We start from the raw sequence: 14,654 nt of genomic DNA, 5'->3' as shown, positions 1-14,654 counted from the left end.
CCTTGCACTTGACCTTGGTGAACTTCCTGAGGTTCACACGGACCTACTACTCAAGCCTGTCCAGGTCCCTCTAGATGTCATCTCTCCCCTCAAGCGAATAACTGTCCCCCCACAGCTGGTGCCTGCTGCAAACTCACTGAGGGTGCACTCAGTCCCACTGTCTATGTCACTGCTGAAGAAATTAAGTGGTACCGGTCCCAGTACGGAGCCCTGAGGGACAGCCCTCCCTCGTTACTGGTTTCCACTTGGACACTGAGCCATTGACTAGAACTATTTGCATGCGGTCATCTTTCCATTTCATAGGTGTGGCGAGTCTCCCTTACAGGGGGAGATCGGATTTTACTAAGTGAGGACGAGGCAGGAGGTTTTCGGGGTCCTGGTGTGTTTTTAATTCCTATACCTGGAAATCATTATTGTTCCTTAACTACACGAGTGGCGTACTGGGCAGGTGGTACAGATCCTCAGAAAAAAGGCAATCTGCTGAGAATTACCACTCTGGGATTCTCCGATTTGGCTTCCTCAGTGTGATGATTTGAGGGCGGGGGGGAGGTTCTGGTGGCAGGAGCTGGCCACCAGATCGGACTCCCATCCCCCTCGGGGTTTGAGCCAATCGGCGCCTCTGCGAATTGCCCTATTTAAGCTGGGACAAAGGAACTGGAAAGATGTGCCTTTGCCCAGGAGCGAGGAGAGGGGAGGAGGGCGCTGCCCTCGTTCCCTGGCCCCCAGCTGGGCGGCTGCCCGCTCCAGGCCGGCGCCACATGCTCAAGATGGCAGTGACGGAGCCGTTTGGGGAACTCAGGGAGCACCCTGCTCCCGGGGTGCCCGCTGGGCTGAGTTCACCCAGAGAGGACTGAGATCTGAGAGAAACGGCCACACTGACAGCAGGTCAGTGAAGATGGAGTGGGAGGAGGTGTGCCGGAGCTGAGTTTCCCCTGCAGCTGGTGGTGAGACGGCAGGTGGCCCCCCTGCAGCCAAGATGGGCTCGGCGAAGCAGAGACCCACTCGCGGCCCTTGGAGAAGCCCACATCGGGGAAGAGATGCCTGAGCCTGAGAGAGGTCGTGGAGCATGGAATGCATGACAAGTAACTGTTAATGATGGAGCATGGGATGCACGACGAGGTCGTGAGGCATCTAGAGTCCGTGGGACGACCCATGCCGAAGCGAGTGGCAACAACTCCCTAAGAATCCGAGACTGTGATAAAGCCCGTACGGGAGCAATCCAATGCGGGAGGATTGCGTCCTGAGGGTAGGACTCACGCTGGAGAAGTTTGTGAATTTTCCTCACGAGTAGGAGACCCACTGGAGCAAGGGAAAATTGTGCAAGGACTCCTCCTTTAAGAAAGGAGCAGCAGTAACAACATGGATGAACTGACCTGCACTCCCCATTCCCTGTCCCCCTGCACCTCTGTGGGGGGAGGTAGAGCCAGGAACAAAAGGAAAAGGGGATGGGGAGGTGTTGTTTTTAAGATCTGGCCTTGCTTTCTCTTTATCCTCTCAAGTAACTGGTTTTGTTTCCCTTTGTCTTTTTTAAGCAACTGTTAAAAAATTGTTTTGTTTTAAGAAGGTCGAATCTGTTTTGCCCGGGACCATGGTTGGTGGGTTGTCTCGAACCTCAGTCCTTTTATTATAAAACAACTACAGCAGCCCAGAAAGCCAGCTGTATCCTGGGCCGTATCCAAAGCAGCGTGGGCAGCAGGTCGAGGGAGAGGATTCTAACCCTCTCCTCTGCTCTTGTGAGACCCCACCTGCATTACTGCATTCAACTCTGGAATCCCCAACACAAGAAGGACACGGAGCTGTTGGAGCGGGTCCAGAGGAGGCCACGAAGATGATCCAAGGGCTGGAGAGCCTCTGCTATGAAGACAGACTGAGAGAGTTGGGGCTGTTCAGCCTGGAGAAGAGAAGGCTCCGGGGAGACTTTCCAGCACCCTCCAGTACCTAAAGGAGCTACAAGAAAGCTGGAGAAGGACTTTGGACAAGGCAATGTAGTGAAGGAGTAATGATGCTGAAAGCACTGATGCTGCAGGCAGAGGTGATGCTGGTGCTGTCTGTAGGTAGGGGAGTGGGGGAAGGCACTTATGAGGCTTCTGACAGATCTGCTCATCCCTCAATGTAGCAGATCAGGCGTCTCAGGGACTTACTCAAACTTGACAGCATCTTTCCCCTCTCCCTTGGAAGAAAGTTGAAATCACAGACCCTGGAAAGGTCTCAATGTTTAAGGTAGCCCTTGCCTTGACATTGCTCTTGAAATGCTGCCTCTGCCATTGTCCTGGGGCTGATCTGGAGCTGTGAGCAGCCATGACCCACACAGCACCCTCTTGACAGCAGAAGGACCCTCTCCTGCCAGGAGTTGCTCCTTCCACCCACACTTCTCCCCACAGCGCCATGGGGAGCTCCTCGGGCAGCTGAGTGCTGACCCTGGCAGGCGGCAGAGTCCCTGCCCCAGCACACAGCCCCTGGGGTGCAGGGACCCTGCTGGGAAGGACAGCCCTGGGCACCCCTGGCTGCACACCCACCTTCACACCCTGCAGCCGTCCCTGGCAGAAGGCAGCCGTCATGCCCTGTCCCTCTGACGCTGTATCAGGGAAGCCCTGCTCTGCAGCACATCATCGTCCTGTACCACAGAGAAACTACGAGAACCCTCCTGACAGATGCCTTAAGCTGTCAGATGTACGAGATTTAGGAGATCCCTCCAGGAACTGTAGCTGCACTGCCCTGCACCCAGGGACTTACCACGCAGAGGGCTGTGAAGATTTCTCCCTCAGTGAGCTCCCAGCATCCTCACTCTTCCAACTGCCTTTAAGCCTCCCAGGTCTATCCTGGGTGCCCGCAGGCAGTGCCCCCAGCCCTGCTCCTGGGCACAGCTGTCTCTCTGCAGCGCTGCCCGTTTGCCAGGAGCTCCCTCCATGCCAGGAGCCCGGCCCAGCTCAGCAGCACAGGACCAGCCCAGGGCGTCACTGGCTCTGCCCCCTCTGGGCTCCCTCCAGGTGTCCCTGGGGCTCCAGGGGAACCTGCTGTGGAACAGCCTGAAGCAATCCCTGATGTTCCCTCCCGCAGCTGGCGAGAGAAATATCTTGGGTAAAAGGATGACAGACAGAGGGAGAATTTTGGGTTGCAGAGGTTTGGGGGAGTCTGTTTAAGGCCTGAGCAGCCCGAGCTTTGGACATGAGAAAAAAACAAAGAAGCTCTCAAGAATGATTTGGAATTAGTGGTACTGTCCCTTATAACAGTCACAGGGCGGTGCTGTAAGGGAACGCCTGAAATCCTTCTTTTTGCTCGGTGATGATAAACTGAAGCTGTTCAATTTCCTTCCTGACTCATTCTGTCTGACAAAACAGCTGTAGGTCCGCAAGGGTTAACCACTGATGATGTTTTTTCTCTCTCTGCTATCTTTTTTAATCATTTAAAAATTATATCTCAGAAAATACTGCCCCTGTGTCATCCCTGCTTTGTGTCTTTTCATCTGTTTTTGGCACATAAGGGAAGGTGGAATAGGGAAGTTGATTTTTTTTTTTTTTTTAGCCAAAGAGCAGCAAGGGGCAGATCGCAGATTAGTTGCAAAGGCACAAAGGAAGCCAGAATTTTCTGTGATGTTCACTGACACCACCATTACCTTCAGTTCCAGTCTCTGAAGCCCCAACTCTGCTGCAGAGATCCTAGGAGCTCCGAGCTCCCTTCATCTGCCCTGCATGTCAGGATGTAAAATGAAATGAACCTACTCAAAGAGCGGGTTTTGATTCTTTTCACAGCCTAAAGCACCTCATGGACCAGGAGACAGGCCACACACCACAAGAAGACTTGGTAACTGCACCAAAAAGGGCTCCCAGTAACCAACAAGAACTCCTGGTAACAGCACAACAAAGGGCTCCCGGTACACACAAGGAATTCTGGAAACCGCACCAACAAGGGCTCCCAGTAACCAGTAAGTGATACCAGTAACTACACCAACAATGGCTCTCAGTAACTAAGAAGAGCTCCCAGTAACCGCGCCAAGAAGGGATCCTGGTAACCGCACCGACAAAGACTCCCGGTAACCAACAAGGGCTCCTGGTAACCAATGAGGGCTCTCGGTAACCGCACCAACAAGGGATGCCGGTAACCTAGAAGGGCTCCCAGTAATCAATAAGAGTTCCAGGTAACCACATCAACAATGGCTCTTGATAAGCAACAAGGGCTCCCAGTAACCACACCAACAATGGCTTCTGGTAACCAACAAGGACTCCCAGTAACCAACAAGATCTCCTGGTAACCGCACCAAAGAGGGCTCACGATAACCAATAAGGGCTCCCAGTTACCAAAAAGGAATCCTGGTAACTACACCAAGAAGGGCTCCCGGTAACTGCACTAACAAGGGCTCCTGGTAACCAACAATGGCTCCTGATGCCCACACCAACAAGAACTCTCAGAAACCAGTAAGGGCTCCCGGTAACCAACAATGGCTCCCAGTAACCAATAAGGGCTACCGGTAAGTGCACCAACAAGGGCTAATGGTAAACAAGGGCTTCTCGTAATGGCACCAACAAGGGCTCCAGTTAAATGCACCAACAAAGCTCCTGGTAAGCGCACCAACAAGAGCTCCTGATAAATAGCAAGGGCTCCCGGTAACCAACAAGGAATTCTGGAAACCACACCAACAATGGCTCCCAGTAACCACACCAACAATGGCTCCCAGTAACCACACCAACAATGGCTCCCAGTAATCACACCAACAAGGGCTTTGGGTAACAGCACCAGAAGGGATCCTGGTAACCGCACTGACAAAGGCTCCTGGTAACCAACAAGGGCTCCTGGTAACCATGGAGGGCTCCCAGTAACCATACCAACAAAGTTTCCTGGTAATGAAGAAGGGCTCCCAATACCCAACAAGGGCTGTCAGAAACCGCACCAACAGGGGTTCTGGGTAACCACATCAACAAGGGCTCCCGGTAACCAACAAGATCTTCTTGTAACCACACCAACAAGGGATCTTGGTAATCAACAAGGGGTACTTGCAACTGCACCAACAAGAGCTCCCAGTAACCAAAAAGGTCTCCTGGTAACCAACAAAGAATCTTGGTAACCGCACCAACAAGGGCTCCCAGTAACTGTCAAGGGCTCCTGGTAACCAACAAGGAATCTTGGTAACCGCACCAACAAGGGCTCCCAGTAACTGTCAAGGGCTCCTGGTAACCAACAAGGAATCTTGGTAACCGCACCAACTAGGGCTCCTGGTAACTATCAAGGGCTCCTTCTAACAGACAAGGGCTCCCGGCAACCGCACCAACTAAGGCTCCTGGTATACCTCGCCAACAGGGGTTCCCGTAACTGCACCGAAAAGGGCTCCCAATAACCAACAAGAGCTCCTGGTAACCAGCAAGGAATTCTGGAAACTGCACCAACAAAGGCTCCTGGTAACCGCAGTAACAAGGGCTCCCAGTAACTGCACCAAGAAAAACTCTCAGAAACCAACAAGGGCTCCCACTAACCAACAATGACTCCTGGTAACCAATAAGGGCTACCAGTAACCGAAATAAGAAGGGCTCCCGACAAACAACAAGGGCTTTCAGTAACCAACCAGGGCTCCTGGTAACCAAGAAGGGTTCATGGCAACCACACAACCTAGGGCTCCCAGTAACTACACCAAGAATAGCTCCCAGTAACCAATAAGGGCTCTAGGTAAGTGCGCCAACAATGGCTCTCCATTTACTAAGAAGGGCCCCTGATAAACGCACCAAGAAGGGCCCCTGATAACCGCACCAAGAAGGGCTCCGGGTAACCAGCAAGGGCTCCTGGTAACCAACAAGGGCTCATGGTAACTTCAGAAACAAGGGCTCCCGGTAACTGCACTGAAAAAGGTTCCTGGTAACTAACAAGGGCTCCCAGTAATCAAGAAGGGCTACCGGTAACCGCATCAACAAGAACTCCCAGTAACCAAGGGCTCCCAATAGCCGCACTAACAAGGGCTCCTGGTAGCTGCACCAACAAGGGTTCCTGCTAAAAGCACCAACAAGGGATCCTGGTAAGCAAAAATGTCTCCAGGCAACCAGCAAGGGCTCCCAGTAACTGCACCGACAACGGCTCACGGTAACCAGAAAGGGCTCCCAGTAACCAACAAGATCTCCTGGTAACCGCACCAACAAGGGCTCCTGGTAACCGCTCCAACAAGGCTCCTGGTAACCAACAAGGGCTCCGAGTAACCAACAAGGAATTCTGGAAATCGCACCAACAAGGGCTCCCAAATAACCAATAAGTGATACTGGTAACTACGTCAACAATGGCTCTTGGTAACTAAGAATGGCTCCAGGTAACCACACCAACAAGGGCTCCTGGTAACCACACCAAGTTAGGATCTTGGTAACTGCACCCACAAAGGCTCCCATTAACCAACAAGGGCTCCTGGTAACCAACAAGGGCTCTCAATAACCAATAAGGGCTTCTGTAAACCAACAATGGGTCCCAATAACCAAAAATGGCTCTCGGTAAGCAACAAGGGCTCCCGGTAACTGCACCAACAAGGGCTCCTGGTAACCACAACAACAAGGGCTCCTGGTAACCAGCAAGGGCTCCCTGTAGATACACTAAGAAGGGCTCCCAGTAACCGCACCATCAAGGGCTCCTGGCAACCAATAAGGCACCCGGTATCCAACAAGGTCTCCAGGTAGCCAATGAGAGCTAAAGATTACTGCACCAACAGGGGCTTCTGGGTAACCAGCAATGGCTCTTGGTAACCAACAAGTCTCCTCGTTATTGCACCAACAAGGCCCCAGTTTCCTTGGTGCATTCACCAGACGGTAGAGGGCTAGTGAGATGTTGTGGTTTACGCCACTCCAGCAACTAAACTCTACACAGGCGCTTACTCACCCTCCCCCACCCCCCAGGAATGAGGAAGGGAATTAAAGGAAAAAAGGAAAAGAGACCCGTGGGTTGAGATAAGAACAATTTAATACCACTACTACTAATATATTAATATATACAGATATGTACAAGGATAAATATATACAAACCAGTGATGTGCGGTGTAACTGCTCACCACCCCTTGACCGTGGCCCATCTCGTCCCGAACTAACAATCTCAAAACAGATAAGTCCCAATATCGCAATGCCGGACAAGCGAGAGGCCCAAAAATAGAGAGCGAGACAGAGAGAGCACTCCGAGAGTCCGAGAGTGAGAGTCCCGGAAGAGCAAAGGCCCTTCTTTCCGGCTGATCCTCATTTTTATACTGGGCATGACGTTGCATGATGTGGAATACTAATTGGCCAATTTGGCCCTTCATCCTGAGTCTAAGCACAAATCATAGAATCTTAGAATGGTTAGTGCCGGAAGGGACCTTAAAGATCATCTAGTTCCAACTCCCCTGCCATGGGCAGAGAAATCATAAGGACCCTCTGTCCTGGCCATGCTCCCCCATACATATATGTACAATGATAAATAAATACGAACGAGCGATGTACGGTGTAATTGCTCACCATCCCTTGACCAAGGCCCGTCGGTCTCTGTCCTGCACACTGTCAAGAACACGGCAAGCTGAAAAGTTCTTGAGACCTCAGTGCCAACTACAAACATCAGAGCAAGTGTCAGATTAAAAGAAAAAACACGGAGCTCTTCTAGCTGTTAAAAAGAAGAGGTGACTGTCCCAGCTGAAACTAGGACACCTCGCCTCGCCTTGTCCGCCTCGCCTTGTCCGCCTCGCCTTGTCCTTCCCTTGTCTCGCCTCACGGTTGCATTGCCTGGCCTCACCACTCCTCGCCTTGCCCTTTCCTCGCCCTGACTCTCCTTGCCCTCACCTCGCCTCGCCTCGCCTCGCCATGCCTTCTATGAAGGCAATTCTGTGTAAGGTCTTCTTATGATGAGCTGTTGCAGGAGAGAACCTGGTGTGATATTCATTTCAGGAAATTTCATGCTCCTAAGGAAGAAAGGTCTCATTTCCCCAGTTGCATCATAATCATGTGTTTGCCCTCCTCACCCCTCTCGCCTTTCAAAATTCACTTACAAAATTTCTTCTCAGGTGAGAAATTGTTTCCTGAAGATCATCAGCCTTCTCTTCAAGCCTGCCTTGAGAGCATCTTCCATCAGCTGGTTCCTGGGGCTGAAAATAAAGGGACTCATCAAAGTAGTGACGACTGTGTTAAGGGCCACGGTCTTGTTATAGGAGATGTGGTGACTCGCAGGATGGACTTACAGGAAGATGCAGCTACCATAGACCAAGATGACAATGATGAAGTGAGAAGAGCAGGTAGAGAATGTCTTGTGCTGTGAGGGAATGGAGAACAAGCTAAGTATGGTGTTAATGATGTACAGGTAGGCCATTGCTATCATGTTCATTAAGTGCAGGAGGATGATGGACAAAGGCATGAAGGTGATCAGCTGAACAATCTGTGTTTCTGCCCAGGACAACTTGATCAAAAGCACGCTGTCACAGAAAAAGCGGTCAAAACGATTGGCACTGCAGAAGAGCATCACCTTGGCAACCAAGACTGTGGAGACAACGGCGGCCAGGAAGCCCGCAGTCCACAAGCCCAACAGTAGCCGAAGGCAAGACCGTTCATGAGCATGGGGTACTGAAGATGGTGACATATGGTCATGGGACACGACAGTCAGAAGAAAAAAGTCAATGAAAGTCAATGTAGCCCAGAAGGGAGTAGAAGTAGCCCTGAGTTAAGCATTCTGGGTAGGAAATTGCTGTGCTGCCCATCAGCAAGTTTCCTATGGCTTTGGGTGTGAAGGATGTAGTGAAGAAGATCTCCAAACAGGAGAGGTTACAGAGGAAAAGCACATGGACCTGTAGAGATCTCTTTCAGCAAGAACGAGGGGAATGATCAGCAGGTGTCCCCCTAAGATCAGCAGGTACAAAGCCAGGGGAGTGATTGCCATGAGGTGCTCCCGATGGTGGAGGGAGAGGAAGCCCAAGGGAAGGAACTCTGTGGCACTCGGATGGTTCAACATTTCTGCTTCTGAGCTGCAGTATGGGCAGATGGTCAGTGGAGGAAACAGTGCTTCAGGAGGTTTAAAGAAAATGAGACACAATGAAAGAACGAAGAAGGATGAGAAAAGAGATTCATGGGGACATTCAGGCAAAGGCTGGAAGGAAAACAGAGGAGAGGAGAATAATCCTGGAGCAAAGAGACATCATTTTATGCACTAAGAGCAAACTCCGTGTGGGGGTTAGGGTAGGAATGCACGATGAGCAATATGGAAGTTGTTGTGTTTGAGCTCTTCACCCAAGAGCCTCTTTACAGTCAATGGAGAAAAAATGGGCTTTTTCTCATCCATTCTTCCTCTAGTTAATTCAAACAGATCTTGCAGTGAGGCGTTCTCTTGGAAACACCTCAGCAAAGTGGCTTTCACCTTTTGATTAGGAGAGAAACGGAGAGAAAGCGGCACGAGGATGGTGACATGTGAGGAGATGTGTGGGAAGTGAAGGCAAAGGGACAGTTTGAGAAGAGGGAAGTTTTACTCTCTGGGAAAGGTTCAGTTTTCACTCCAAACCAGAGCCAAAGAGGGAAAAGACAAACATCTTGTGTTTAAAGCTCTCCCGTTTTCAGGACTGTCTTTCCCTCCACGCTTGCACTGTGCCAGGTAGAACAGAAAGTTTTGTAAACAGATTCCTCCTCAGTCACTGACAGCTTTCCTGCTGAAAAACGGTTTTGATAGAACATTCTGGCTGTCAGAGGGAAAAATAAAAAATTAAAAAAGCAACACAGACAACGCGTACAAACCAAAGGAAAAACCTCTGGGTTTGCTTCTTTCAGGAGCCTCAACTTTACCGTCTCCTCCCTGACCGTTACACCCCTGCCCAGCTCTTCCTTGTCTGTAAGTACGATGCCCCACAGGGCACTTCACCTCACTGGCTCCTCCGTCACCCTTGTAAGGAAGACGTCACCAATGAGCTCCAAACCCCTCCTGGATGGCTGGAACCTCACTGCATTGCCCCTGCAGCACATGCTGGGATAGTTTAGGTCTGCCATGAGGAACGGGACCTGCAAACATGAGGCTTCTTCCAGTTGTCTGAAGAGGCCTCAGCTACTTCCTCTTCCTGATCAGTGGGGTGCATAGCAGACATCCACCCAGCACAGCATTGCCCATGTGCTTCTGCCCGCTCCTGCTGGCTGTTCAGCTACCAGCTGACTCATTGTCTGTCTCCAGGCAGAGCTCCATGGGTTCCTGCTGCTCTCTCCCATAAAGGGCAACTTCCCCTCTGAGTCCAGACCAATGGCTTTGTCAGTCCCAGACCCCCAAGACCCACAGTGTCAGAAGATATCTAAGGGTTAACGGACAGGTGAACAATCCAGCCTTTCCTGATGACATACGCTGGAATGCTGAAGAGCTGCAGAGCTGCAGGGGGGCGTGGACAACCCCCGGATGCGGAACGGAAAATGGACACTATAGTGACGCTGCTTCCTTTGGTACAACCAATCACACTAAGAGGCGGGCTATTTGCTTGCAAGGTTATAAAACACGCTGAATGTAAATAAAGATAGGTTCACTTGTTTGATCACATTGATCGTGTCAGGTGTCCTCATTCTTCTCCCGCACTACAGTTTATCTAAGAAGGGGTATTTGTAGTGCCTTGCAATTCCTCTTGCTGTTGTCTTGTGACAAATACCACAACCAAGATGAATCAGCCACATGCAAACATGAAAAGCTGAGCAAATGGTGCTTCAGTCCATGGGGACCTCGAGAAAACCTGGGGTTCAACAAACAGAAATCTCTTCAAGTTTTACAAGGACAAGTGGCCAGTCCTGCATCAGTTGGTGGTGGGGGACGGAGAGGGAATAACCTCATCCATCAGGACAGTCTGGGATCTGTCCAGCAGAGGAGTGACTCTGAGGAGAAGGGCCTGGGCACTACAAGGGATGCCCCATGAGCCAGTAGAGTGTGGACACTATGAACAATGGCAGATGCAGTGTATCCAATGGAGTTCTCTCAAGGTGGGGCTCGGGACCTAGTACACCTGACCTGTGCGGGTGGCTGAGGGACCTGGAGTTCTTTGGCCAAGCAGTGTGGAGGCTCCAGAAAGTATAGGAGTAGCTTGAGAGTGCCTGAAGGGTGGTTTCAGAGATGATGAAGCTTTTCTCTGTAGTAAGAAACAGCATGACAAAGAAATAATGATGCAATGTGCAGCTGGGGAGGTCCAGACTAGACATGAGGAAGAAGAAATGTCACTGGACAGGCAGTGCTGTGGTGTAACAAGTCTCTCAGAGGGAGACTGGATCAGCCCAAGGCTCCGTGTTTCCAGGAACAGTCAGGGAGGATGGGGGATACCAATACAGGAAGGAAGATGCTCAGGTGAGAGCAAGGTGTGGTAGGACAGCCTATGGTGGAGATGGTAGAGGGATGAAGAAACTGAGAAACCCCCAGCAGAGATGAGATCTTTCTCCCCTCGGCTGTGGCTGGTGTCTCTGCCACTGATGCCTCTGAGGAAGCCCCTTGTCCTTACAGGCACCGGGTCTCATTGCCTCCCCTTCTCCACCCGAGAGCCTGGGAGGTGTCGTCCCATAGCTCTGCCCTTGATATTGCACATCCCCACATTGCAGTGCCCCAGGAAGGGCCCTGAGCACCGTGTGAGAGACAGGATCTCCCTTCCCAGGGGCTGGGGGTCACAACTTGGCCCTTTGGCTCAAGGTAACACATCCAGCTTTCCTCAGGATCTGTTCCACCTTTTCCTTGCCTTTGCCTACCTGTCATCTCTGCCTCCAGTTGTCTGCTGTAACCAGCACCTGGAGAGGCTTTGCCAGTGATGGTCCTCAGGGGGACCCATTAACTCTGCAAGAAACTTTGGAGTTTGCCTCTGACTTGGACTTCCTGAGAGGCATCTGCAACTGCCTCTGACTGCCTGAGGGTCCTGGAGTCAGCACCAAACCCACCAGAGGGGTCATTAAATGTGCTGGGCTGGTCCTGTGCTGCTGAGCTGGGCCGGGCTCCTGGGATGGAGGGAGCTCCTGGCAAGCGGGCAGCGCTGCAGAGAGACAGCTGTGCCCAGGAGCAGGGCTGGGGGCACTGCCTGCAGGCACCCAGGGGAGAGGGGGGAGGCACGGAGGGGTTAAAGGCAGACGGGGGTGGGAGGGTGCTGGGAGCTCAGAAGAGGAGAAATGTTCACAGCCCGTGGCACAGTGAGTCTCTGGGTGCGGGGCCGGGCAGCTGCAGTTCGGGGAGGGATCGTGTGAAGCTGGAACAACCCACAGCCGGTGGGATCTCTCTCTTCTATGGAGGAGGAGGACACGCTCCAGAGCAGGGCTGCCCTGCTGCACTGTCAGAGGGACAGGGCATGATGGCTGCCTTCTGCCAGGGACGGCTGCAGGGTGTGAAGGTGGGTGTGCAGCCAGGGGTGCCCAGGGCTGTCCTTCCCAGCAGGGTCCCTGCAGCCCAGGGGCTGTGTGCTGGGGCAGGGACTCTGCCGCCTGCCAGGGTCAGCACTCAGCTGCCCGGGGAGCTCCCCATGGTGCTGTGGGGAAAAGTGTGGTTGAAAGGAGCAACTCCTGGCAGGAGAGGGTTCTTCTGCTGTTGAGAGGGTGCTATGTGGGTCATGGCGGCTCACAGCTCCAGATCAGCCCCAGGACAACGTCAGAGGCCTCATTTCCAGAGCGATGTCAAGGCAGGGGCTACCTTAAACATTAAGAACTTTCCAGGGTCTGTGATTTCAGCTTTCTTCCAAGGGAGAGGGGAAAGATGCTGTCAAGTTTGAGTAAGTCCCTGAGACTCCTGATCTGTTACAGTGAGGGATCAGCAGATCTGCCAGGAGCCTCATAAGTGCCTTCCCCCACTCCCCTACCTACAGACAGCACCAGCATCACCTCTGCCTGCAGCATCAGTGCTTCTCTGACCTACTCCTTAGGACCTGCCCACCCAGAGATGCCCCTGGGAAGTGCCCAGCTGTCAGGAGGGGTCTGCAGGGCAGAGCTGAGCACCCAGCGGGTGGGATGGGGTCTGTGAGCACTGACAGGGAGGAGACCTGGGGTCAGAGAAACAGCCCCGGCAAGGACAGCTCCAGGCACAGAGAGCCAGGCCACCCCTCTGCATCACTCTCTGCTCAGCTGCACGGGGAAAGAGAGGAGAGTTTGGAGAAAGAGATTTGAAACTGGAGTCTACTGAGCTAAGATCAGCCTTGAATAGAGAGGTGCAAGCACAGGGCACTTGTACGGTGACCAGCAGGTCACTCGTGGGCAGAGCAGCTCTCCTGACTCTGCAGTAGGGCACAGGGAGACATGGTGTCCCTCAGGGCTCACCAGTGTTCAGGCTGGGAGCAATGTGAAAGATGAGGACTTCTGCCTCTTCCAAGAAAGTGCCCTCACTCAGCAGCACAAGGCTGAGCTCACTGAAAGGAGTTGAATTAAGTTTCCTCAAAGCAAGAGAAGTAATTTTGAGGAAACTTTTTAAGAAACAGCATAGGACTGGCTCAAAGAAATCTGCTCTAAATTGTCAATGTCTTCTTCTCTTTCAACAGGCTCCCATGGCCAGAGTGAGGAAATGTCCAACAACAGCTCCATCACTGAGTTCCTCCTCCTGGCATTTGCAGACACACGGGAGCTGCAGCTCTTGACCTTCTGGCTCTTCCTGGCCATCTACCTGGCTGCCCTCCTGGGAAACGGCCTCATCATCACCACCATAGCCTGTGACCACCACCTCCACACTCCCATGTACTTCTTCCTTCTCAACCTCTCCCTCCTTGACCTGGGCTCCATCTCCACCACTCTCCCCAAAGCCATGGCCAGTTCCCTCTGGGATACCCAGGACATCTCCTACTCAGGATGTGCTGCACAGCTCTTTTTCTTTCTCTTTTTGATTATAGGGGAGTATTTTCTTCTCACCATCATGGCCTACGACCGCTACGTTGCCATCTGCAAACCCCTGCACTACGGGACCCTGCTGGGCAGCAGAGCTTGTGTCCACATGGCAGCAGCTGCCTGGGCCACTGGGTTTCTCAATGCTCTGCTGCACACAGCCAATACATTTTCACTGCCCCTCTGCCACGGCAATGCCCTGGACCAGTTCTTCTGTGAAATCCCCCAGATCCTCAAGCTCTCCTGCTCACACTCCTACCTCAGGGAAGTTGGGCTTCTTGTGGTTAGTGTCTGTTTCGGATTTGGGTGTTTTGTGTTCATTGTGGTGTCCTATGTGCAGATCTTCAGGGCTGTGCTGAGGATCCCCTCTGAGCAGGGACGGCACAAAGCCTTTTCCACGTGCCTCCCTCACCTGGCCGTGGTCTCCCTGTTTGTCAGCACTGGCATCTTTGCCTACCTGAAGCCCCGTTCTATCTCCTCCTCCGCTCTAGACTTGTTGGTGACTGTTCTGTACTCGGTGGTGCCTCCAGCAGTGAACCCCCTCATCTACAGCATGAGGAACCAGGAGCTCAAGGACGCTGTCAGGAAACCGATTTCACAGACATTTTTCAAAAGGGAAAAATTTACCACCTCTCTCCTCTAATGACTGTCACATTATCTGATTCCATTTTTTTTTTGGTTTAATTTTTTCTGGTTTTAATCATTATATTTATCATTATTGCTGTGGTTATTGTCATTCTTGGTTATTATGTTCCTACACAGAGGTTTGCATTCGTGTCATTAAAGCTGCAACATGTTCCTGCTTTGTCTCACCTGATTCCTTTATAAAAGTGCTTCTGACACTGGCTCAGAGCTGTCCTCTTTCACAGCATCTGTAAATGTCAATATAAAAATAGA

The 14,654-nt window shown here is 51.9% G+C and overlaps 2 protein-coding genes across 2 annotated transcripts; one reads left to right on the top strand and one right to left on the bottom strand.

The window, feature by feature from the left end:
• Positions 1-8,154: 8,154 nt before the first annotated feature.
• Positions 8,155-8,553, bottom strand: LOC147526048 (olfactory receptor 2AP1-like). Its single transcript, XM_086630614.1, has one exon. The coding sequence runs from the start codon at positions 8,551-8,553 to the stop codon at positions 8,155-8,157; it is 399 nt and encodes a 132-aa protein (XP_086486740.1).
• Positions 8,554-13,443: 4,890 nt separating this feature from the next.
• LOC147526047 (olfactory receptor 14A16-like) lies at positions 13,444-14,400 on the top strand. The gene has a single exon (XM_086630612.1). The coding sequence runs from the start codon at positions 13,444-13,446 to the stop codon at positions 14,398-14,400; it is 957 nt and encodes a 318-aa protein (XP_086486738.1).
• Positions 14,401-14,654: the final 254 nt, after the last annotated feature.

This window comes from Tauraco erythrolophus, unplaced genomic scaffold (genome assembly GCF_009769465.1).
Source record: "Tauraco erythrolophus isolate bTauEry1 unplaced genomic scaffold, bTauEry1.pri scaffold_40_arrow_ctg1, whole genome shotgun sequence".
NCBI classification, from domain to species: domain Eukaryota; kingdom Metazoa; phylum Chordata; class Aves; order Musophagiformes; family Musophagidae; genus Tauraco; species Tauraco erythrolophus.
This window is presented reverse-complemented; position numbering and strand designations above follow the sequence as displayed.

What these genes read in the sequence shown, in the direction of transcription:
- LOC147526047 (XM_086630612.1), top strand. Translation starts at nt 13,444, where the DNA reads ATGTCCAACAACAGCTCCATCACTGAGTTCCTCCTCCTGGCATTTGCA.
- LOC147526048 (XM_086630614.1), bottom strand. Translation starts at nt 8,553, where the DNA reads ATGTCACCATCTTCAGTACCCCATGCTCATGAACGGTCTTGCCTTCGG.